Source organism: Epinephelus moara, chromosome 5 (genome assembly GCF_006386435.1).
Source record: "Epinephelus moara isolate mb chromosome 5, YSFRI_EMoa_1.0, whole genome shotgun sequence".
In the NCBI taxonomy this organism is placed as follows: Eukaryota; Metazoa; Chordata; class Actinopteri; order Perciformes; family Serranidae; genus Epinephelus; species Epinephelus moara.
In genome coordinates, this window is record NC_065510.1 from 9,499,629 (window position 1) to 9,525,005 (window position 25,377).

Below are 25,377 nucleotides of genomic sequence, written 5' to 3' on the forward strand. Positions count from 1 at the left end.
CTTTGATACAATACCTTGAAAAATATTGATCTATGATACCATTTTCAATACCGTGGGGGGAAAAAATCATGTTGTGGGCCTACGATTTAATTATATGATCCTTGGTTCAGTCAAAAAGTAATTATAGCATGTAGCATATGGATCTTCTGTAGATGTCTTTTTTCCTTCCCTTTATCTAGGCTGTGCTGAAGAGACGTGTAAAACGGAAACAACCCAGCCTCTCCCATCTAAAGGCTCGTGAGCGGATGTTCTTTCCAGGCTGGGACACTCAGTCACCTTCATCTCAACAAACAGACCAGCCACACAGGCACCGTGAACAATTGCCTGTCCATCTACCTCCTCTGCAATCCAGGACCATGGTCAGTGACAGACACAAAGATGTCTATCGTGCATGATGGACAGGTTCCTCAAATGTGTCTCTACAATGAAATCTTATCACAAATCTAAGAGCCCTGACACACCGAGCTGATAATTGCCCATTGGTCAATGTCTGGCTGTTGGTGAGCATCTGTCACCCTAGTCTTGGCGGTGTGTCACAGCACCATTAGTGCTCGTTGGCCCTTGTTGGTATTTTTTCAGTTGCATGATAAATATCATTTGTTCTTTCACCATCAGGTTGTATTGTTAATGTTTTAAGTTGCTCACAAGTTGTTTTGTATCTGTCCTGTCAGTCTTTTTAAATGACAAATACAGATTTCAGCTACCCCCTGCCATTGAGAGTTACTTCATCTCACGCAGGTGCACGCAGGTGTACGTGCTAGTTGGCCATTGCCTATAGTCTTTGCGGTGTGTTCAGGTGCAACTTTTTGGCCGAGATACAAGGGATGTTAGGTGGCACAATAGTCGGCCTTGCTTGCCGTAAGCTCTTAGATGTGGGTGATGTTCCTTAAAGGAAATGCTGAAAGCCAAGACTACCAGTAAAACTGTGGCAAATTCATCAGGCATACAAGCTCACCCAAACCTAATCCTAACTGGTGACAAAATGTAGTGTAATGTCAAAATGATCTTGGGAAAATTTGGTCCTTTAGGCAGAGGCTTGAAAAAGCCTTTGTTAAAGCCCCAGTTAATTGTTTATCGCTTTTTAAATGAGGTACATGCAGGAAGAAATTGATCTGTGATTGTGTCTCTCCTTCATTCCTCAGTTGTCCCAGAATGTGATGTCAACCCCAAGTCTTCCAAAACGAAACTTTTCTATTAAGAGTGATGACACTAAGAAACAGATTGACACTCCCTCCAAAGTTAAAATCCAGAAGTATAGTAAGGAGGCCTTTATAATTATGAGCCAAGGAGGTGTTTTGCCAGCGTCTGAGGATGAGTTTGACTTCGTACCCCCTGAGTGCCGTGATGAGTATTACTACCTCTGCAAGCTGACCTGCATCCCCTTTTTTGCCCGCTTCAAAATGTGGAAACCCTTCTATGTCTGGCGCACCAAAGTCCGCACCATGAAGATTCATTTGGCCAGGAAATCCCTCCAAGAACATTTGTTCATTGTCAGTCAGGTATGTAACTGTGTGTATAAACTAAGGTCTGGATTTTTTCTCAGGCTGTTTAAATGATCTTTAATTTGAAATATCATACACTGTAAGAATGCTCACTGAGTGAAACAGACTTTGAGGTTGACAACATTGAAATAGTGTGAGCAGTATGGATGTTATGTTATTAACATTTGTGTATGTCATACAGTCTCTAAGTCCTACGCTGATGGACATCAGAAAAATGTGTTACCAAATCAGTGACACGTGCTTGTGTCACATGGAAAAAAAACGCACCTACACACTGCAGGAGTTCCAGGACATCCAGTTCAAACAACTGCAAGAGGTGCAATTGTTAATACAAAATTAGACTTGATGTTTGAAGTGTATATCTATACATTATTTCATGTCTTGTGTGCCTCCTCAGCAGCTCATTGCCCTCATTTATTCATTATTGTCAGGTGGTGGTTGACTTAAAGAAGTTTCAGGACCTGGTAAAGGAGGTGACAGTTTGTGCATGTCGCAACTACTTGTCGGCACTTCCGTTCAATTCTGATAAGCCAGGTGTGTGCACACGGACCAAATGAAGACACTGGAATGTACATATCACAATGTTAAAAGGTTGATAGTATTTTTTTTTCTTTCAGATGATTCATTCATAGCACGGATCAAGAAGACTTGGCATGCTAGCCGCCTCACCCGGTGGGTAATTTTCATGTATTTGTTTTCCTTTATTGTCTCTTTATAAACTGCTGCTGTGGCTCAGACTTGGGTTGGGCTTGGACAGAAATGTGCAGGTTAATAATGGGTCACGTCTGAATTCTTGGGACCAACCAAAGCTCAGTTACAGAAGATGTTTTCATATGTCATAGTTGGAAAACACAGGTGTGAAAAATAAAATGAATGGTGGCTGTATGTATTCCACTAAACTGTCATCATTGATGTTATTAGTAGCACCTGTTTCTCTCCTACTATGATAAGTCATGATCCTTTTTACACTTGGTATTTACATGCATCATTGGTGATCCGACCCCCAAGATGCATTATGATTTGATCACTTTACTTGCTGAGGTGGTTTGGGATGCATTTGACCTCCTATCTTTTGTAGTGTAAATGGTAACGCATCTTTATGCTTCCCCGAGGAGGACCATGTCATCAGTGCAGGACGTGGTGGTTGTTTTGGTGATAAATACACCAAAACAAATCTTAAGGGTTTGACTCAGGGTTCTTAGCTTCATGTGGTTGCTCTATACTGTATTGGTATGTATTTTATGTCTTTTATGTATTTTTAACTTGTGTTTTATTGTGAGCCACATCAAAGACAAATTTTCCACTGCTTTGCAATGGACAATAAAGTTCTTTCTGATTCTGATTTTAATACGCTAAGGCTCTATAACTTGCCCATTTTATGGCAAGTTGGATGAAGTGTTGCATGACTACTTTTCTCTTTCTGTCATCTACCCAGCTTCATCCGTCTTGTTGACTATTTGGTTGTCAACACCTTGCATACTTTGGTGGAAAATTCAGTGGCCAAACTACTGTCAGCACTCCGGGAGCAGATACATGTAACACCCAGCAATGCTATTATTCAGAGCTGGAACCAGCACCCTGAGGCTGCTGCTGACCCTACAGAAGACCAGATGAGCAAGAAGGTAGGGCATTATTTCAGTATTATCTTTATTGTGTTGTGTTATTTACAGTGAAACTATAGTAGTTGCTGTGCCCACCAAATTGAGCTTTCAAGCAGACACAGACCAGTGTTCACTTTTGGTTTTGGTTGGTGTGTGTTTTTATTTATAGTCCGTCGAGTCAGACCCTCCCTCTTTCCAACCTATGTTCATCTCTGAGCTGATGCTGGAAACGAATGCCTTGACCTACAAGCCCTCTGAGGAGAACTTTCAGGTTAGTTTTCCAAATTGTTCCAAATTGTTACACTTCATATATCATCCATTTAAGACCCATCAACAATATTCTCTGTGTTCAATTCTACAGGAGTCTTTTGCAGAAATCATTTTGTGGTTTGAGAAAACAGTGATGTCAGTCGAAACACTTACAGCAGATCCCGATTTTGATTCTGTGACAGAGCCCGGACACTGCGAGGTAGTAAAAAAAAAAAAAAATCCAACCACCTTTAAACGTCAATTTTGTTGATGATATCAAAAACATTATGGTGCCATTAGATTACTCGGTAACTGATCTGTGATGTAGTCTGTGTTTTTGTGTGCGTTTGTTAACTTTTAGACAATGAAAATACAATATGAGGATGCCCCCTGTTTGGAATCCATCTTAGATAATGATGGCAACTTTCAAAGCATCATCCAAGACATAAAGGTCAGTTTTTACTTTGCATAGGTTTCTACCTCTGAAGGTTGTACTTTGTGAATACAGTACTGTGTATATATGGGCCTGACTTGTTTTTCCCTTTAGGAATCACTCCAGTTTGCCTTTGACGCAGCAAAAGTGTACTCACACACATTTGAGCATTTTCGGCTGTTCTATAAAGAGAACGAGAGCCTGGATGTGGATGCAATGCGGCAACAGGAACATGGTGATTTACTGTGCATCCATATAAACATTGTTTTGAATGTTGAAACTTTAAACAAACAAACAAGGTCAAAGACATCCAGTAAGCAAACATAGACAAGCTGTGGTTAGGGAGTCCAGCATACAAGATAACATAGTTCCTTTAGACTGATGGATATTGACTCCTTCGTCACACAGGCTTATCCTTTTATGAAGAAGCACTGGAGTTATACCACAGCGAGCATAAGGAGGCCATAGCCATCCAAAAGAAGAGACATCTAGGCTTACTGCTTGTGGACACAAAACAGCTCAAAGAGAAGCTTGTGTCTTCCCCACTCTGCTGTCTGGAGGTAAGGACTAGCAATGAGCAAACATAGACTACAGCTGCTTTTGGTTTGATAGTCATGGAGAGCTTTTAACCATGGTGAGCAAGTGATTTAAACTAAAGAACAGTCTGGCCATTTTGTGTCGAAATATCTTCTAACTCAAATATTAAAGTAATGCTCCAGCAAAAAGATGTTAATGGCATGTTGGAATCATTGTTCTGATATGAATCTCTGCTCCAGGTCATTTCCGAGATGCTTACTCAGCTGGCTAGGACAAAGCTAAATGCTGTCATTGCTGAAGCTTGTGATGCTCAGTTTAAACTAGAGTCCAGTCCGTCCACCACAGCTGAATTTGCCAACTCGCTCACATTCCTGGATGAAATTAAAGAGAGGGTAAGACAAACATTTCACTTTATAAACACTTTCTTTAGCAATTATAAGAGTTTGTAACAAAACCAACAAAGAAAAGTTATTTTTACAGGATGTTGTCATGAACCCAGTCTCCTTACTTCTGTTCTGCCACCTCCTCTTACCTCCTTGGTACCTTTTCCTATCTGACTTTATTCTCTTTCTGTGTTATTCTCCCCCTGATCAGATTACAGTGCTAGAAGAGGAGCAGGAGACAGTATGTCAGATGTACAGTCTGATTAACATGTACTCAATTCCCACGCAACCTGAAGATCTGGTTGTTTTCGCCACCTTGCAACCATCCATTAACTCACTGAGCAGCATAATCGATGAGGCAGCAGCAGAGAGGGAGTACACTGTGAACAATCTGTGCAGCTCCCTGAACAAGGACATAAAGGAGCTGAACTCTAAAGTCAAAAAGCTCAAGTTTAAGTCACAGGTACATGAAGAGGTTTTATTCATTTGTCTATTAACCATAGTTTGGAAGGGTGTTTGTCATGCTGAGCCTTATTACTCAAGGTATGTCTATGTGTATGTCTTTGCTTAATATTCACGTGTTTGCCTTGTGATGTTTCATGTGTAGGATCAACAAATCCTTGACATCAATGCAGATTCTTCCAAAGTGCGTATGCTGCTGGGGGAGATCCAAATATCCATAGACGAGCTGCAGGACCAGGCCTCTGCCTACACCTCCTACCAGAAGAAATTCAAGGTGCTATAATTCTGTATACCCATACAGTTAATCCAAAATGATTCTTGCAACAAAACATGTCCCAAGTCAAGTCATAACAATTTTATTTTGTGTTGGAAAACTGGGTCTGAAGCAGAGAGTAATTGTATTTAAACTTTACCAACAACAAAACAAACCAACCAACCAAACCAAATTTAGTTTCCCCCTCTATGTTCTGATGGATAAAGGTGGAGGTGACCAAGTTTGATGCCCTGGAGGAGTTAACCACAGAGTTTAGGCTGAAGCAGCTGCTGTGGGACTCCCTAGAGGAATGGGACTCGTTATCAGATGGATGGAGACAGGTGAGGTGCACTTAACACATTGGGCTCTAGTTTCGCAGACCGTGCGAGGCGGGGGCGCAGCGCACCTGGGCTTCGCCAACTGGGTGTGGCAAGGTGGATTTTGCAAGTTTGGCACACCGTGCGCCTGGCGCAGCTACTCCTCTTTCCCACCTCCGTCCCTCCTACCTGCGCAAGTCGGAAAGAGGGAGGAGGCGTGGAGTGGGTTTTACACACATCACACCAATCAAATGAGCCCCTCTCCTCGTCCTTAAATGTGCCGCACGAAGGCGTAATGAGAGTTTACTCAATTCGCCATGGCAGAAGAGAGCAGCAGCGTCAGATGGCCAAACTTCTCCCAGGAGGAAACTGATGTTTTGGTCCGGGAGGTCCAAGCTCGCAGTGTCCGAATATACAGAACCGCGAGCAGACCTCCACGGGCTGATGATGCAAAGGTAGCCTGGGAGGAGGTCACCACAATTGTAAATCAATGTTGCGTTTCTCTCGTGCGCGCGCTCCCTCTTTCTCTCTCGCAGTCTCACTCTGTTTCTTTTCTTTTGACTTTTCTAAGATGACAGATGCTGAATATATACTCCCTAACTGATGCTGTGGCTGTTTGTGGTTGGCTGAGAGGGATGTGAACTCATTATTTTGCAGCTGTGTTAATCAAAAGAGGTTGGGTTTCCATTACGCGTGCCAAACGTGCCAAACACTGCCAATCCCCTTTGATCTGACATCAGATGTGACGGGACAGTTGATATAGAGATACATTTATGTGCTGATTGCAGATAGCTGCATTGAATAGTGTTTTTTTGGGTATTTANCCCCTGCTGCGCCGCCACACCCATCTCAGCGCACCTCGGTCTGCCAAACTACCAAACTGAGCGTGCCTCGGGTTGCGCTGCTCGAAACTAGCTCTGCGCAGGGTTTGCCACCCTGCGCTGAGCCGGGAAACTAGAGCCCATTGTATGTGAAGGCTTGAACATGTACGGGCATATGTAAACAGCTCTTCCTCTCTTTGAAACTTGACCATATTCTTCCATGTTCACCCATCCTCAGAGCACACTTAAGCAGCTGGACTTGGAGCAGTTCAGCTCAATGGCAAACAAATACAGCAAACATGTCAACCAGGTGGAGAAGGGTCTGCCACGTAACAATGTGGTGTCAAGTCTGAAGGGCAAGGTGGAAGTCATGAAGCAGAGGGTGGGTAGGACAAAGTGTTCAGCAGCAACTGATGTGTGTTAACGTTATCAAAAATATTTGGAAATGATGCCACGTTAATATATGGACTGCAGTCAAGCCTTAGTGATTTAGTCAGTTGGTACTTGACTAAAGTTTTGTGACTTCATCTAAATAACACTTTCGCATTTTCCTTCAGCTGCCTGTGCTCACTGACCTGCGTAACCCCTGTATAAAACCAGAGCACTGGAAGACTCTTGAGTCTGTTGCGGGGACTTCTTTGAATGTGGAGGAGCTCACAGTTGCAGATTTGGAGGAGCTCAACATCTTCTCCTATGGCACGGAGATACAGGAGGTAACACATAAATATAGGCCACATTATGACCTTCTCTTGCAATTCTTGTGGGACCTCAGTTACTGTTACCTATTACTATGGGAAAAGGATGAGTATGTGCTACCACTTGCCCTTACCCAATTTTGCCTACTGCCTTGTGCTAAAATAATCTGTTTTTGTATTTTGGCCTTAAGTAAGGTCCAAGATAGAAATTACTTTAGCTGGTTATACTTATTATCTGTAAGTCTGACTTGGATAAACACGACTAACACAGCCTTTGACTTTTAGGTGTCAGGACAGGCTTCAGGAGAGGCATCAGTGGAATCCCTTATTACAAAGGTGCGTGGAAAGAGAATTTCTTATGAATATGTATGTGCATCTATACCCTTGTCCGAATGGACACGGATATCTGTAGCTTCCTATTTACTATACAGACATGACAGTGGTATCAGTCCTTACATTTAACTAACAAGGATACAAATACGCATTTTTTTTCTCCAAAAATATCCCGTTAAGTTTAATTTATGTTTCTGGAGACAATGAAAGCCTGGTCACCATGTTTTCCATACACACATGATTTTATGTCTGAATTTGAGTGATACACACAATAGCCACATGTGCAGTGACAAGTTGCTTTGTACTATAATATATACGCTATCAACACATATGCAAACACTGGAGCAATTAGTTACAATGTTAACAACTTAAGTCTAGAGTTGTCCACCACTCAGATTTGATGCTTTCACTTTAACATTTAACCTCCACCCTCTTAATGAGCCATGCAGGTGGAGGACGCGTGGAAGACCACAGAGTTCACTGTGCTGCCTCACGGCGACTCCACAGATGTCTTCATCTTGGGAGGCACAGATGATATCCAGGTGGTAACATGCAGCACACACACTCTCATGCTGTCAGTTGTAGCACCCTTGTAGAGTTGCAGTGCACCTAATTGTGTGTGTTTGTTTGGTTCTATGTTTACTATGAAGGTACTCCTGGATGACAGCATTATCAATGTTGGTACGGCGGCATCTTCTCGCTACGTAGCTCCCATCAAGCCGAGGGTGGACAAATTGCTGAAACAGCTGACCCTCTTCAACCAAACACTGGTAAAGGCTTAGAGAAGGATCGCTTAGAGTATTCTTTTATTCAGCAAAGTGAAATGTTGCCTTTTTTTAAAGGTCCAGTGTGTAAGATTTAGGGGGATATATGGAATCTAGCAGTGAGGATTGCAGCCTGCAACCAGTTGAAACTTATCTAGGTTAGAATTCCTCCAGTGTTTATTGTTCAGGAGGTTTTTATTAGCTGAATTATCCACAGAGGTGTCTTCCTCTCCAAAACAAATGGACCCGGTGATTTGAAGCGAAAGTGAAAAAATGAATAAAGCAATTTCACATAAAAAAAGATAGTGTTTTTCCGATGTCCTTGTCTTGGAAGAGATGCTAACTACAATGACTAATGTGAAAATGCAAATAAGTCAATGGCCCTATCTAGAGCTAGTGTTTGGTTTGTTCGTTCTGGGCTACTGTAGGAACATGGCAGTGCAACATGGCGATCTCCATAGACGAGGTTGCTCCCAATGTAGATACAAACGGTTCTTCTAAGGCAACCAAAACACAAAGATTTTTATTTTTAGGTGATTATACACAATGAAAACATAATTATTATTTTATATTCCATTTATGCCAATATATGCCCCTAAATCCTACACACTTGACCTTTAATGTTTCTTGAGGTCTATATTCTGGTTCATGAAAGGAAAGAAACGGTATCACAATTTATTCCTTCTGCCTTTCTTCTGTTCCCTCCCTGTATTTCTGTCTTCTTCCTCTCCTCTTTCTACCCTTCTTGCTAGGATGAGTGGCTTACATGCCAAAGGAACTGGCTCTACCTAGAGAGTATCTTCTTGGCCCCAGACATCAAGAGACAGCTGCCTGCTGAGTCCAAGATGTTTCTTAAAGTGGACAATTCTTGGAAGCAGATCATGGCAAAAGTCAATAAGATGCCTAATGCCCTTAAAGCAGCCACACTGCCTGGTAGGTAGCCATACAGCATTGATGGAAATGAAATAGACAAGAAGACGTGTATATGCAGAGATAGGCAGACAGAGATGCACGTCCATATATGCACTCATTTTGTCCTACACAGATCTGTTGGAGACTTTTCAACAGAACAACACTCTTTTGGACGAGATACAGAAGTGTCTGGAAGACTACCTGGAGTCCAAGAGAGTCATATTCCCAAGGTAAACACACATGCTTGGTTTGTTATAGATTAGAATAACATCATTGTTCATCTTGTTTTTTATGAGCCTTAACTTTTTGCTTTATTTTTACTTTTTTCCCTGTGCACAAACTAAATGTAAAAGGCTAGGTTGTTACTCTACACCTCTCTTTCCAATGACACTGAGTGATAAACATGCGATATGGATGCTGATGGGTCGTGTTCCTCTATCTGTCCCTCACAGGTTCTACTTCTTATCTAATGACGAGCTGCTTAAGATCCTGGCCCAGACAAGAAACCCCCAGGCAGTGCAGCCCCACCTCAGGAAGTGCTTTGATGCCATTACACGACTAGAGTTTGCGTTGCTGCCTGAACACTCCTCTGGGGTCAATACAGGGAATGGCCAGGATGCTGGAGAAGGGGAGAATGTCTATAGCAAAGACATCCTGAGCATGGTTTCTCCTGAGGGAGAGAAGGTCAGTTTGAGTCACATTAACAGCTCTCTGTTTTAGTGTACCTGTTACTCTCTTGTTAAGTAACATCAGTTACAGTAACGTTAGCTAACATTATTACTATGGATACACTACTCGTGTAGAACTGAAAGTCTCTAGCACGCCAACATCAGCTGTGTAAATCAGCTTCACTTTCATTATACAGTAAAAGATGAGGGCCACGTGTGAAAAACAAGAAAGAAAGAAAAATAAAAAAGAATACGTACCTTTCTGTGTTGCCTGTCCCGGCTCCAACTTTCCTCCAAACATAACTTTCTTCTTCTCGCTCACTCGTCTGTCTCTCGGGTGGAAGCTCAGCATTGCCCCTAGAGGCCTGGAGCACTTCCGTTGTATGAGTGTACATGTAGAGGCCTGGAGCACTTCCGTTGTATGAGTGTACATGCAGCGTTTTCTTTTTGCATTTGTTTTCTCATATGCAGTGCGTTTCTCTATTTGCAGTGCGTTTCTCTATTTGCATCGCATTTGTCCTTGTCGGCCACCGTAGAAAATCCTGCATAGTGTATCTTTAAGCCCTTGCTGAGAACAAGTGTGTAAGTGAGAAAAATACACTGTAAGGCTAACTTCCTTACAGCAATAACTCAAACAATAGCGAACCCTGTCAGCCATCTTGAATGACACCATTTTTTTCTCACTTAGTAACAAGTGAGAGTGCAAAAATAAAGCAGGTTCTCAAATTATTCCAAAACTTGTACCAGCAGTAATTAAACTGCCATAACTGACATACTGCCAAATTCTGATCTGCATTTATTTAAAAAAAAAAAATTGTTATTGATTTATAAACTACACATATATTAAGAATTTGTTGGTTTTATAATTTAAGAATTTGAGCAGTCTTGTACTCCACCGCAGGCAGTCTGTGGCTGCTGGCTGCTTTCTGCTCTGGGTTCAGGTTTCTCTGTACCCAGCCGAAGACCAGCCTCTCCTTAGTTGTAAAGTATACCCCAGCAATCATTTTGGTATAATTGTTTGAATAAAATAAAATAATAAACATTAGATTTGTTTTCTAGGTGAAGGAAAGTGAATTCCTGCAAATTTCTTGCAGTAAACTTTATTAAGTAAACAACGTTTTGGTTCCTCAGACCTTCATTAGGGTAACCTGAGTTTATCCTGAGTGTATAGCAAGTAATAGGACAGTGTGAGGGAATTCTCTTTTATTCACCTTTGAACAATTTCCTCCTGCGCACCTGCCTAAAGGTTTTTGAAGGTGTGCATGAACCTTCACATTCTAGTATAATTGTTTGAAATCTCAAATGTTGCAATGACAATGATAAACAATTTTTGGGTAGCAGATGAAATGTAGTTTGCACTGATTGCTCGGTCACTTGCTCTATCATACATAGGGCTTGTCAGTCATGACCACAGCGGGTTGTTAGTTATCACTCTTGCAGTCCTTTGATCACAAAAGGCAACTAAAAGCTTATTGACACAGAAGATTCACAGTTCAAGCCCTAATAACACAGATCAAGCCACATGTCCTTAATTGTAACTAATCGTGTCCTTCTGTGTGGAAGCGTAGGTGGGTTTGACTAAAGGTCTGAAGGCACAAGGCAATGTGGAAGATTGGCTCTGCAAGGTGGAGGAGGCTATGTTCTCCTCACTGCGATGCCTCAGCAAGGCTGCCATTGCTGACTACCAGGTGAAGTCTAGAGAGGAATGGGTGGTTGCTGGACATCCATCACAGGTACATACACACACAGAGACACACACAAACACTAAATAGACCAGTGCAGACTTCTGTGTTATTGTTTCGATAAATACAATGGAAACTGCTTGTAAAAAAAAGCTTTGGACAGAATCATTCCTATACATATGCTGATATAAAAATTTGCTTATAGTATAATCAAATGTCCCACTTACAATGTTCTTTTTGGGTCTTTTCAAGACTTCAAGAACGATTGCTATTGTCTAAAACTTTGATAGATTTTGCAATCGATTTCTATAGTTTCAGCTGATGCATTGTGCACCGTCTCAGCTGTTGTTAGGCAGCGATTATACATCAGTGTGTGCGTATGTGTGTCCACCAGGTGGTGCTGACGATCTCCCAGATGATGTGGTGCAGGGACATGGATGTCTGCCTGGAGGGAGACCACGACCACTTTGCCGCCCTGCAGGAATTTGAACTCACTAACTTTGATGTAAACCACACTAGTTACTCCAATGCGTGCTTTTTCCTTAACTGTTGGGTTGAAAATAAGATCTGACTAAACATGTTTCCTGTGTTTGCTGAAGTATTTTTTACTTCGTAACTTCAACTTTATAACCCAGTAATGTTTGTGTGGTTGTATGTGTGTATGTGTCTTTGTGTGTATTCCAGAGGTTGAATGCCCTGGCAGCATTGGTAAGAGGACAGCTGCCTACTTTACACCGTAACATCATCACTGCCCTCATCACCATCGACGTCCATGCCAGAGACATAGTCACAGATCTTGTCTGCCAGAAGGTACAGTAGCGCAGTGTTAGTGCAGCAGTGCAAACATGCACAGACACCATCAAGCAGCTTATATTTGTATCTGTCCCTGGCTTGGTATGATAGATGCAGGTAGTGACTGGGGATGTTTAGGTGATCAGAAAATGTTTGCAGCAGCTCACTATGTTACAGTAACGTCAGCCTTCTTTTTCAGGTGGACACCAGGTCTAACTTTGAATGGCAGAGACAGCTGCGCTACTACTGGGACCTGGACCTGGACACCTGTGTAGCCAAAATGGCTTTATCCACTTACATTTATGGCTATGAATATCTGGGAGCCTGTCCTAGACTGGTCATCACACCACTCACGGTAACACATGGACACACATTAATACTGAGACACATTATTATGTCTTATCCTGGCCCAAGTGTTATTTAACCCCTCTTTAACGAAGAAACCTTCTTTTGTGTTCTGTAGTACGATAAATCTGGGAGCACACATTTTCTCCTCAGTTAGAAAAGCTTACCCAGGGGCACAGCTTCATAGATATTATTTCACTTCATTCAGAATGTCTGTAAACCCACAGACCTACATTGAAAAAACACAGACAACCAAACCACAAGCTTCAAAATCACTACAGAGAGCTCCTGGTGTAGCCAACAGAATGTATGTCCTGTAGTAGCTAGAACTGAATATGTGACATAGATACACAACATATTGTGTGTCAGTTATTCAAGCTGTCCTTTATCTCTCACCCGGCCCAGGACCGCTGCTATCTCTGTCTGATGGGGGCTCTCCAGTTAGACCTGGGTGGAGCTCCAGCGGGGCCAGCAGGGACCGGTAAAACAGAGACCACAAAGGATTTGGCTAAAGCTCTGGCCATACAGTGTGTGGTCTTCAACTGCTCTGATGGACTTGACTACAAGGTCAGCCATGACAATCTGCATTCATCTACAACCTACATCCTTTTGTTACACTTTCTGTTTCTCTTGTTTGCTTATTTGTCCACTTTTTTTATTAGTTATTACATCAATTATCCCCCTGCACCTCATTTCCTACATGTGATACAACACTGATTCTCATTTTGTTCCCAATACCTTATACTGCAACTGCATGTGTTTGCTCCATTTTTATTTATCTCTACAAGGCTGTCTCACTCTGACTGTACCTACCAAGTGATACCATTAGATGGAACTATTGCAAAAGCTGTCAGGTGCCATTGCCAGTTAAAAGCACAGATAGACTGCACAGAGCATCTGATAGTTGTGCGCTTCTTAAACATTCCCTCAAGCCAGATTTGATCCTTTCTTCTGTGTTCCTTAAACACTTCCCCTATAATGTCTGCCTGTCTCTTCAGTAACATTAGGAGAGTTATAAGACAATTGCATGTGATAGTATGATAATAGGTATTAAACTCTAACCATTTAATGGCATATCATGCTGTATGTGGCTGATTACGACGTAAGGTGTGTTATTTGTGTGTGTATTTTTTTTGCGGTAACAACTTAGTAAAAGGCACATTCTGTGAACCAAAGGGTTTTGTTTTTCGCTTTTACAGATACAAGCTTCATGAATACAATTCAGGAAGCCTACCACTGATTTGCAGCTACTCAGGAATATGTGTGAGGCTGATATGTGTATAATTGAAGTCCTTGAGCTTTAGGATTGCAGTCTCATGCTGAGCAGGTGTTTATTCCGTCTCATCTTTAAGGCGTGAACATTACCTAAGGTAAGGTCTCTGACAACAGCAGGGAGAAGGTTGTTCAATGATCTTCCAGAGAGTGGAGAAAGCTCCCCTCAAGGCAGTTGGTGTTAGCCCTCGGGGGTGACAAGGTATGGGTTGGTGCTAACCTCCGGGTGGTTTGCCCTGGGACGTGAGCAGAGGAGAGCAGTGCTTTCAGGTCTGCTGGACAGTTGGGAGTATGCATCTTGAAAAGAGCAGTTGTTGGAGGAACTGTTCTGTGATTAGTGAGCTTGGTGATGGCGTAATCCTTTAGTCATACTCCTCATCCACACCAGTGATCCTCAGTGTCTTATTTTGGATGTTATCTCAGTGCCTAAAAGTGGTTTGTGACGCATTTATCCAGGCAAAGCACAAGTACTTTATGATACTCCTGACCTGGGTTTTGTGGATGTTGGCTCTGCCTTTAAGATTAAACTTGTTGGCCAACAACTGCAATGCTCCGAGATGATGTCCAGCATGTTTACAGATGTTAGACAAAGTGCTATCTCATCAAAATTCAAAACACAGGATTGGAACCAGCCTAATTATTGTTTCTTTACAGTTTGTTTACATCAGTCAGTTTTTATTTATTATTATTATTTAGTATGATCAGTTGACAAACATACAGAATGCTGATATTTCATCTGTATGTAATAACCTTCAAAACATAAATATGAAAATCTGTATGTTAGAAGCTCCAAACTTCTGACTGGGCCTTTAACCTTGAGACAAACTCTACATTTCAGTTTAATGTTAAACAGTACTTTATCTTGCAGTACAGCGAGGTTGGGGTTGAAAGCACATGCTGTCAAGACAGCTGGAAAGCCATTCTCTCTCTGTCTGTTGTAGTTAGTTGTTGGTTGCAGACACCTGTGTATTCGAGTTGGAAAGGGCTCTGATTTAGCCAGGCTAGAATCACAGCACTCTGTGGTTTCATACTTTGTTCAACTCAGCTCCACTGTGGCTTAACATCATGTACTTGTAACATTTAATTCTGTTGTCCATGAGAGTTGAACAACTTTGAACAGTGTTTTTTGTGTTATCCATAGAAGTGGTGCAAGTAACACAAAGTAACACATTATGAAATGTACTACTACCTTTCTTCCGCAGCTGCAAACATGGGTCCCTTCTGGTCCAAAAGCTTAACATTTACAAACCAAAACACAATGTCTTCTGACTTATTTATATCTAAATAATTATAGGTTTTACAGGAATTTAGTTATTTTTTTAGTTATCTTTTATTATTTATTTATTTTCAAACTAATTTTCCATGGACAACATTGATGCCAAGCTGATTTTAAAGGGATTATGCAGCACAGTAATTTTTAAAATCTGGTTCTGTACCTGGCACAGTTACTTGTGGTAAACAAAAATGTTGCACTGGTGTGTTTCCACAATGAACTCAGTTTCAACTAGAAAAGAATTTACAATGAATTTAAAAGTCAAAAAAAAATGTGTATGCTGCTTTTGCCTCTACTACAACATTCCTCTCAGACTCCACTCCACTCTCACTTGCCACATTGTTCCTAAATTATGTTAGTAACTTGTTTACTGTAAATAAGCAAAAGTCTTAATCTGCACAGCAGGGTGAAACATTTACCACGGACAGGTTGCCACGATTATGATACATGTGTAACCTTGAATTACAGTGACAGTCTCACATGGCTGTAATAATCCTGTTTTATGAAACAATCCTTAAAAATAGAAGTAGAAATGACAGCCCAACCCTGCGTTAATATTTAACTTGTAATAGTTCCTTCTCTTGTTTTTAATCAGTCATACTTCTGTCTTCCAGATGATGGGGCGCTTCTTCAGTGGGCTTGCTCAGTCAGGTGCTTGGTGCTGTTTTGACGAATTTAACCGAATCGACATTGAAGTGTTGTCTGTCATCGCTCAGCAGCTCATAACCATACGAAACGCCAAAGCTGCTAAGGTACAGCCACACATGTTACATCCCACCATTTTTGTTTTGTTCCCAACACACTCTGCACTCTATGTATGGAGGAGAATTAAGCACATAGCCGTAGTCTTCTAAAACTCTGGGTAACACCAAGTGATACAAATCTTAGGAGTTAGTAGAGTATTGGGGGCTATACTGAATGTCATTTTTATATTTTTGAAGCTTCGACTGAGGTTTTCAAAAGCAGCTTTGAATGTTGGTCGTCATATTGTATGTCATCATCACCCCCCCCCAAAAAAACTTCAAAAATCCTCAATTTGAATAGTGATTCATCGGATTAAATGAATTATCCATAAATCCATCCATCCTCCTATTATCTGTAACTGCTTATCCTGTTCAGGGTCATGGGAGTAAATGAGTTAGTCTTTTTTAATTGTATCAACTTCTTTAAAATGAATAAATGTATTTTTTGGTGCTATTAGATTAAGTGCATGCCTCCCACTGTGTGCGGCAAGCAGGAGAGCAAACCACTGCAAAAGTGTTATTTTTTAAAGCCTTAACACCAACAAATATGGATTAAAGCAAAGTATGGTGTTAGATTAAAACAGGTTTTGAGTGTTTAAAATAATTAATTTTTTAAAATTAATTTTCAACTTTTGGATTTTCAACGCTCTAGAGTTGTTAGAAATGTTAGGATCACAGGAGTTGGAAATGATGCTATACAGTTACCACTTGAATCTAATTCTACAAATAATGTAATGATAATAATAATATTAGTGTAGCCTAATCTTTGTCTGCAACTGTGCAGTAATACTAGGTTTAAACAGGTGTACATAAAAAAAGCTGCACAGGATTTGAATGTTGATTTAGAAGTTGAATTTCAATGTTATGAATTCAATTTTGAAGCTATTTGATACACTGCACCAATGTGATGATGGTCTGTCACTATAAAATAATTTTCTACTTTTATAGTTCCTCTCTATGTATATATAGTAATGTATTGATGAAATTCAACTCTCAGGCTGTAAGATAGGATATGATAATCCTTTATTAGTCCCACAGCAGGGAAATTTGCATCATTACAGCAGCAAAGGGGATAGTGCAAACAAGAAGCATCAGTAAATGAAACACAAAACAATACAATAAGTATGCACTGGTTAAAATCACAGATAAGTCAAATGAGTAAACAGTAAAAAAACACAGGGCAACTAGAATAAATAAACAGTAAAAAAACAACAACACAGAGCTATGCAACAAAGTAAAGCAAAATATAATAAATTGAAAGGCTGATTAATGTTTTGATATGGATGTCTCTAATTTTTAACAAAACACCTATAACTTGATTTACAGAGATGTATGATAATAAATTCCATGTACAACTGTTTGACCTATGTAATATGCCACAAGTTCAACTGAGTAGCTGTCAGTAATCTACTGTAGCATTACTGTAGCATTTCCCTGGAGACCGTTAGGTCAGGAGCCAGCACAGATTACATAAATTAGAAATTAATTAGGTCCATAAATCACAACCACACACAAACTTTACTCGCTTTTGTAGATGATTAAGACATCACACACGCACATAAACAAGGGCCTCTCACTCAGCTCTGTGTTATGCAGCTGTCAAGGTTTCGATTTGAGGGCCGGGAGATCAAACTCGTGATGACGTGTGCTGCATTCATCACCATGAACCCCGGCTATGCTGGAAGAACAGAGCTACCTGACAACCTTAAAGCTCTCTTCAGACCCATAGCCATGATGGTGCCAAACTACGCACTCATTGCTGAGGTAACAGGCTCTCTCAGTGTGCATGTATGTGCTCCGTCATTTTCCCTGCATATCTTTTATCATTCCTCTGTTTCTCTCTCTCCCTCCAGGTGATTTTGTACTCAGAGGGATTTGAGTCCAGTAAGACCCTAGCGAGGAAAATGACCCAGATGTACAAGCTGTGCTCTGAGCAGCTGTCCCAGCAGGACCACTATGACTTTGGCATGAGGGCCGTCAAGTCTGTCCTGGTCATGGCGGGGTCAGAGCATCACACTCATGCATACACTGACCCACATGTGCATTCAGTCATAGAAGCAAACAAATATTCACCTTTTCAGGCATGTCCCAGAAGGACCATCGTGACTTTGACACTCACGCAGACACACATGCACTCGGTATATTTAGCATTCTTGCACATAATGTGCTTTGAGAGATTGTTATGGTAAAATGGGTATGTTGCTAAACAGTACACAGTTGTCATATTATAGTCCAGTGATACTCAACTTGTGATATGATGCCAGATGGCCCACCAAACATTTTCTAATTCACAGTGAAAACAAATTGATCTACACTCAGATCTTTTGTACTTTAAATGTAAGTAAAGTGCCAGCGCAAAAAGTGATCTCACATAGAGACGAAGAAGAAGATTAGGTAGACATAGAAAGCTCTGCAGACAGCATAAACAGTCGTTCCTGGTCTGCGTGGGTGCATAAATAGATTTGAATGGATCTCCAAGGGAAGAAAAGGGACCTAAACACACTGATTGATTTGCAGCCATTACTCAGAGTGAAAATGATTCATTTAAACTCTGATGAAGACACAGTAGGTTTGAAACATTTGCACAATCAATCTGTGCGCTCCAGTTCCCTTGGAGGTTTACTGTCCGACAACTGAGACGCACTTGAATCAGCTGCATGTTGGAAGATGCATGAAGAGCCCCGTTTGAACCATATTTAAATGGATGCTCTCGACCGTATGTAGTGAAAGTCATGCTTTCACCGGTTGGTTATTAGCTAAAGCTCAGGGAACTGTAATTGGCTTGTGATTCATTGTCTGTCTTTGCCTACATATTACTCCTCTGAGTCTGCTTATTCTACGCTAAGCACACATTCATTATCTCCCACTCTAATGTCTCTACTTTGTTTTTGTTTTTTACAATCGAGTGGAGCCAACTTGTTGTGAAGATCAGGTTATGCAATATTGAATTATCAACTCATGTCAGCAGCTGATTATCTGTATTACATCTCTGTTTGTAAAGAGTCTATTTTCCACAAATGAATTTGTCCATTTGAACACTGATTTTCCAGTATTATTGATATCTGTTTGTGCACCAACTTCTTTGGATGGGATGCCTGTGTTCTCACTTTTAGTAATGTTTAATGAAAAGTGTTATTAAATTTTGTTTTATAACAGATTTTCTTAATGCTTTTCTATGAAACTGACAATGTTGGGGAAGATTCTCTATCATCCAGGTCATGGTAATTCTGAGTGCCATACTGTAAGCAACTGGACTTGCTTTAGTTTCTTTAAGACGTTTCACCTCTCATTCAGGGTGAGAGGTAAAGCGCATATGATTTAATGTTATGATTTGTGTGTTCTTAGATCACTAAAGAGAGAAAACCCCCACTTGAATGAGGATGTGGTTCTTATCAGAGCCCTGAGGGATTCCAACCTGCCAAAGTTCCTCACTGATGATGCTGTGCTGTTTGGGTAAGCCTGTTACATTTCTATAAGGAAGCACATCTTACTTCTGGTGCTCCAAAAGCACACTTACTGAAAAATAATGGGACATTAGTCAGTGTTTGGATGGTTACTTTTAAAACGTATTCCACTAGAATATTGATTAAATGCCCTAAAATGTAATTTGTAACTTTTTCTTTTAGACTAAACTATATAATGTATTCTGAATACTTTGAATTACTTTTGGAATACTTACAAATCATCTTGCTGAGCTCATTTGTTTGGGTCTTACATTTCCAAGCTAAAACCATGACATTGTCCTGGCTGTGCATCCCCTCTGCTATTGTAGTGTGTCAGATGAACTGCACACACTTTTAAAAAAATCTGTTAATGGGAAATGGATACCTCCAAATGAATTTCACACCATATCCTAACAGAAAGTGAGCAGTGCTCTATGTCCAAACTGAATCCCTTAAATATGCACTTCTGTAACAAACCAAGTAGGCTACCTATCAGCTGTACACTTGACTGGAGATGCAATCACTTAAAAGGTGGGTGAGTACTTTCTACTTTAAGCTCCCTGGCGATTTCCCTCCAGCCAGCCGCCACCTTATTTGGGATTTTGTAGTTAAATAAGAAGGTGTTGTGTAGATAACTCCTCATTTAAACTTCACAAATCAGCCCTTCTTTGTCCATTTTCGTGCCTCCAAAGTGAGCTCCAGGAATAAATAGAACCAGGGCATCCAACAGAAGTTCAACTAAGAACAACAGCACTGCATCACCCTCGACCAGTTAGGACATTCCAATAGAAAAAAATGCAACCAAACTGATGTTTGCTTGGATTGAATTTGGTTAGGACAAGGTGTTACAATGAATAAATAAAGCAACAACAAAAAAAACCTAACCCCTTCAAGTAATCCATTTTTAAAGACAGTAACTGCATTCTGAATACCACCAATTTAAGCTGTAACTGTGACGGAATTCAGTTACTCATATTGAGTATTTATAATACATAATGCCATTACTTGTATTCCATTACTTTCCAACCCTAACATCAATATATACACCACAGCGCTTACACAAATGAGATAAGTTTTAGTGAGAAAAAGGTGTGTTGTTTTTTATGTTGTTACACGTGAAAACAATTTCCTTATTTTGTGTGTGTTGTATGTGTATATGTATTATGCCAACCCCTCTCCAGTGGTATCCTGTCTGACCTCTTCCCCGGTGTAAGTATTCCCGAGCATGACTACGGTGTGCTACACTCAACAATCCTGGAGTCTCTTGTTAAGCGAAACCTCCAGCCACTGGACAGCATGACCAAGAAGGTACAAGGGGGAATGATGTTTCTTTTTTTTAATTTCCTCATGGATATTTTAATATTTTAATTTTGTAAATCACTTTGCATCTAATATTTACATTTTAAAAATGGGGCTGGTATTATTCTTTATTTTTCCCATCATCAGCAAATCCCATGAAAAGACAAGTCCATCCCCTCAGTACTTTTTTAACTTTATTACCCTGTCTGTGGCACCCATCCCCAAGCCTATTGGCTCTTACTGATGATGTAGATCTTTTAAGCAAAGTCACAGTAAAAACAAGAATTCTTCAACATATTTGGCACTCTAGACTAGGGTTGATATAGGTAATTGTGAATTGCTGGGGGACTTTTTTCAGCTGTGGATTAATACACTTTTGGTGGGCTAGTGAGTGTTTACAGCACTAGGACAGTGTACATGAGATTAACCCAAAATAAACTATGGTGCTTATGTAATCATAATGACAAGAAAAGTCACATGTCACCAGTAGGCATGTTGAAGTACCCTTGAACAAGACACTGGAAGCTATATCAAGTTTTGGCCACATGGGCAACAGCTGTTAATTTTTATGTTCATCAGCTTTGTTAATGATGATAAAATGATAACTTTTACAGGGTTGCATCAACTAAATATAGGTAAATAGAATCCAGATGCCTTGTGTTTGTTTCACTTTGATAGAGCAGTGAACTTGTTTGCATTTAGTTTGTTTTTGAAAACCAGTCCATCCTCAAACATGTCCTCATTCCTCTCCTTTCTACCTCTTTTTATACGACCAGGTGATCCAGCTGTATGAGACCATGTTAGTGCGTCATGGTGTCATGTTGGTAGGACCTACTGGTGGAGGTAAGACCACTGTTTACACCATCCTGGCAGACACGCTGGAGACCCTCCATCTCACAGGGCACACGGCCAACAACCCCTTCTATCAGCGTGTCAAGACCTACGTTCTCAACCCAAAATCTGTCACAATGGGAGAGCTCTATGGAGAGGTAGTGCGGATAAGAGAAAACATGACACAACAACATTTTCACTTTTCTCTTTATACTCATGCATGATTTTCCTCAACCCCTCAGGTTAACACATTAACATTGGAGTGGCGTGACGGACTGATGGCGCTGAGCGTCCGCGATGCGGTCAGCGACACCAGTGATGACCACAAGTGGGTGATCTGCGACGGGCCAGTGGACGCCCTGTGGATTGAGAACATGAACACGGTGCTGGATGACAACAAGATGCTCTGTTTGGCTAACAGCGAGCGAATCAAACTTACTCCATCCATACACATGGTGTTTGAGGTTAGAGCTGAACATAGCAACAGTAAAGTTTAATGTTTTGTCTAGTCAATAAGGCAAAGTTTTCAAACTTACATATGCACAGTGCTTTAGTGTATACTTATATAGTTCCACAGTATTTTGTGCTCCTAAATCAGCTTCTTTTATCTTCTTCATTATCTGTTTTTCAGGTCCAGGACCTGGCTGTAGCATCTCCAGCCACAGTCAGCCGCTGTGGGATGGTATATATTGACCCAGATGAGCTCAAGTGGATGCCCCATGTCCAGACATGGATCAGTGGTCTAGGAGCCAAGGTTTTGCATACTCTAATCTCTGTCATTCCCAGATCTTTTTTATAACAGTATCTGAAACTATCAAATGCCTTTGAAAGTGTCTAGAAGCATGTAGTAGTAATCTGACTATTACTGTACGACACACAAATCCGAAGGGACTGATAAATATCTATCTGTCTAGAGGGGTTGTGCTTGAGACTTGGGACAGAACTGCTCCTCAAGCAGTGTTAGTCCCACCTCAGACCAAAGATTTGCAATGAGACGAAACTGTTTCAGACCAATGCAATGAAAAGTTGCAGCAACGTGAACTGGCCTGTTTCAGCCTGACTCAAGCCGTCTGATGGTGTCACCTGCGACTCAGCTTGTCGAGTCACCAGGCATTGGTTTTTAGAGCATAAAGCACATCACCTGTTTGAACAACCAATCGGCTTGTAGCGAAGTCCGCGGGCCAAGCCGGTTACAAAGTCTGCAGACAGTGTGTTCACTTGCTGTGGTATTCTCTGACAGCAGCCCTCAGTCCATGTGGAGCCTGAGTCCATGTCATTTATATTCCAGCGGCTGCTGACACATATGTCGATCTCCGTCCTCACAGTATGTCGATGCCGGATGGTGGGTCACTGCAGCTGCTTGCTGTATGTGCTTATGTCACACACACATGTACTTGTGGAGTATTTATTATGAATGCAGTCTTTGGGAACAAAAGTTATCATAACCATATATAAACATGTGAGATCATGCTGCTTGAAGAGTGTTTTGCTTCCTTGTGATGTGTAAGTTTTTACCTGGCCTGAACTGAACTGTGTCCTTGAACAAATTTCATCTGTGTATGGGAGACTTGCTTTGCTCCTGTTCTCGTAGAAGTTATCAGTAAACTGGAGGCCTCCCTATTCTCCCTCTTCTCCCCAGTTATAACTTCATTATGTGACTGCATCTATGATTTTTTGTCAGTCATATGAAGGACACTCCGGGTGTTGGAGCTCTGACCTTTCAGCTGAAATAAGATTGACTCTGTTGTAACTTCTGTTATCACTTTATTAAAATAACACAAAGGACAACTTGATCATTTCACCCTTCATTTGTCCACCTCTCCCATCACACAGTCCATGTGTTCACCGCTTCATCACTAAAATGCGACTGGAGCAAGTATCTCACTATCTCTATACTCATTCATATTTTAAAAAAGCTAGAAAATGTATTCAGCGCTGAAATAGGACTGAAAAACGAGGTCAAAACGGAAATACAGAGAGTTGTTACTACGGAGAGGATACTGTACACTGTCTCGCCTCATCGCATTGATGTAAACTGGCAGGTTTGATAAAGTTGCAGACTGGAACATTGCAAGTAGTTGCAAATTACAACTCATCTTGTTCCTCACTGTTTGTGCACTGGTACATGAATGGTAATGTGCATTTTCAAGCTGTACAAGCAGAAGAACTTAAGCATCAGCATAAATGTTGATGACAGCCCATCACATCAAAGTTTATAGCTTGCAACGTTAACCTTGAGTTTTTCACTGACTTTAAACGGCAGTGGGAGTGGGTCATCTGTCCTCTCAACTTCTAACTCACTCTCTCTTGTGTATATCTCAGTGTCTAATTGACTGAGACTAGTCTGTTGGTTGACAGTGCATTTATCTGAAAAGATGTCATTTCTTTGTTTTACTTTGTGTTGTTTGTGCCTTCTCCTGTTTTCTCTCTACATTTATCTTCCACCTTTGAGTATTTCAGCCTCTCCATTAAGATACATCAATCGTTTTTTTAACAAGCAACATTTTTAAGTGTTGCATTGTGCTTTGTCTGGGATAACTTTGATTACATTTTAAGCAAATTTGTGGAGGTGTTAGACTTTATTAAAGTTCTAATTTGTTTTGTATTGATTTCCACTTAGCATTTTAACTGAAGGAGTCTCTTTCTGTCTCGTGGGAGCAGGGAGAGCATTGCCTGTACTTATTCCAATTTTCTTTCTTCTCTGTGTAACAGTCTCCTTTAAATTATTAGCTTGTATGCCGTACCTGTTCAGGGAAAGGTTGAACATTTTGGGAAATAGTACCACTCCCTTCTGTAATTATGTAGATAAACATTGAACATTGAAAATCACTGCATAACCTTTCCCTCCTCAATCTCTTTGTTACCTATCATGTTGTCCCTCTAGCTCCCAGACTCAGTGCGAACATACCTGCTGGAGCTGTTTGAGCAGTACGTGGAGAAGGGTCTTCAGTTCGTGTTGAAGCACTGTACCCAAGCAATTCGACAGGTGGACATCAGTAAAGTCACCACTCTGTGCTCCCTGCTGGAGGCACTGCTGCTGGGCAATGGAGGGCCAGACCTTAAAATGGTACGTTTAACACAAGATTAACTGTCACTTTAGGTTATTTGACTTATGTCTGTGGTGTCTCACAGGTGCCGGTCTATCGGAATCAGAATCAGAAATACTTAATTAATCCCTGAGGGGACACTGTGATTCATTACAGTCGCTCCAATGTAAAGACTAGAGAATTATAAGAAGTAAGAATAAGAGTATGAAATAGAAGTATGTAAAGTAATAACCTCAATGAAATAGAACTAAAAATGTGTAGTAGTAATAAGATATACATCTTTACTGTGCTGAGTCTGTAAGTGTGTAAATATATAAAAATATGTGCATTGTGCTACATTACACTGTATAAACTAGTGTTACATTCAGAATAGGGTTGGGTACCGAAACTCGGTACTTTTTGTACTTGGTACCGATTCACGTCGGTACTACCGAGTACCGATTCACTTAAAATGAAACGGTGCCAAATTTCGGTACCTGAGGTGGAGGCGGAGCGAGAGCGCATGACTCGCACGTCAGACTCAGCAACAATGGCGACAAAAACAATGTGTAGACAAAAGTTAACGTGCAGCACTGTTTCTAAATGTTCTCAATAAAATGTTGAAACTGAGAAGTTTAGACTATGGGCCCGAACGACGCATAGTGCGTCCAAATTCACACCCGTTCTTCTCTGTGGATTTTCTCCGCGACTGTGCGTCATAGCGAGAAGCCACGCATATCA

The 25,377-nt window shown here is 40.9% G+C and overlaps 1 protein-coding gene across 1 annotated transcript in view; it reads left to right on the plus strand.

Annotated features, from left to right (window-relative positions):
* Positions 1–25,377, plus strand: part of dnah6 (dynein, axonemal, heavy chain 6) — a 66,117-nt gene that overhangs the window by 2,410 nt on the left and 38,330 nt on the right. The window contains exons 4-40 of the mRNA XM_050045187.1: positions 180–359; positions 1,143–1,499; positions 1,684–1,818; positions 1,934–2,036; positions 2,120–2,174; positions 2,938–3,124; positions 3,273–3,374; positions 3,465–3,572; positions 3,714–3,803; positions 3,900–4,020; positions 4,194–4,345; positions 4,562–4,714; positions 4,917–5,168; positions 5,313–5,441; positions 5,648–5,761; positions 6,797–6,940; positions 7,116–7,271; positions 7,539–7,589; positions 8,036–8,128; positions 8,237–8,356; positions 9,103–9,283; positions 9,396–9,492; positions 9,715–9,946; positions 11,499–11,663; positions 12,007–12,117; positions 12,297–12,422; positions 12,604–12,759; positions 13,155–13,316; positions 15,909–16,046; positions 17,634–17,801; positions 17,891–18,039; positions 19,383–19,490; positions 20,662–20,788; positions 21,556–21,768; positions 21,853–22,074; positions 22,242–22,364; positions 24,495–24,677. Coding sequence (XP_049901144.1) covers positions 180–359; positions 1,143–1,499; positions 1,684–1,818; positions 1,934–2,036; positions 2,120–2,174; positions 2,938–3,124; positions 3,273–3,374; positions 3,465–3,572; positions 3,714–3,803; positions 3,900–4,020; positions 4,194–4,345; positions 4,562–4,714; positions 4,917–5,168; positions 5,313–5,441; positions 5,648–5,761; positions 6,797–6,940; positions 7,116–7,271; positions 7,539–7,589; positions 8,036–8,128; positions 8,237–8,356; positions 9,103–9,283; positions 9,396–9,492; positions 9,715–9,946; positions 11,499–11,663; positions 12,007–12,117; positions 12,297–12,422; positions 12,604–12,759; positions 13,155–13,316; positions 15,909–16,046; positions 17,634–17,801; positions 17,891–18,039; positions 19,383–19,490; positions 20,662–20,788; positions 21,556–21,768; positions 21,853–22,074; positions 22,242–22,364; positions 24,495–24,677 — 5,463 coding nt within the window. The remainder of the gene's footprint in view (positions 1–179; positions 360–1,142; positions 1,500–1,683; positions 1,819–1,933; positions 2,037–2,119; positions 2,175–2,937; positions 3,125–3,272; positions 3,375–3,464; positions 3,573–3,713; positions 3,804–3,899; positions 4,021–4,193; positions 4,346–4,561; positions 4,715–4,916; positions 5,169–5,312; positions 5,442–5,647; positions 5,762–6,796; positions 6,941–7,115; positions 7,272–7,538; positions 7,590–8,035; positions 8,129–8,236; positions 8,357–9,102; positions 9,284–9,395; positions 9,493–9,714; positions 9,947–11,498; positions 11,664–12,006; positions 12,118–12,296; positions 12,423–12,603; positions 12,760–13,154; positions 13,317–15,908; positions 16,047–17,633; positions 17,802–17,890; positions 18,040–19,382; positions 19,491–20,661; positions 20,789–21,555; positions 21,769–21,852; positions 22,075–22,241; positions 22,365–24,494; positions 24,678–25,377) is intronic.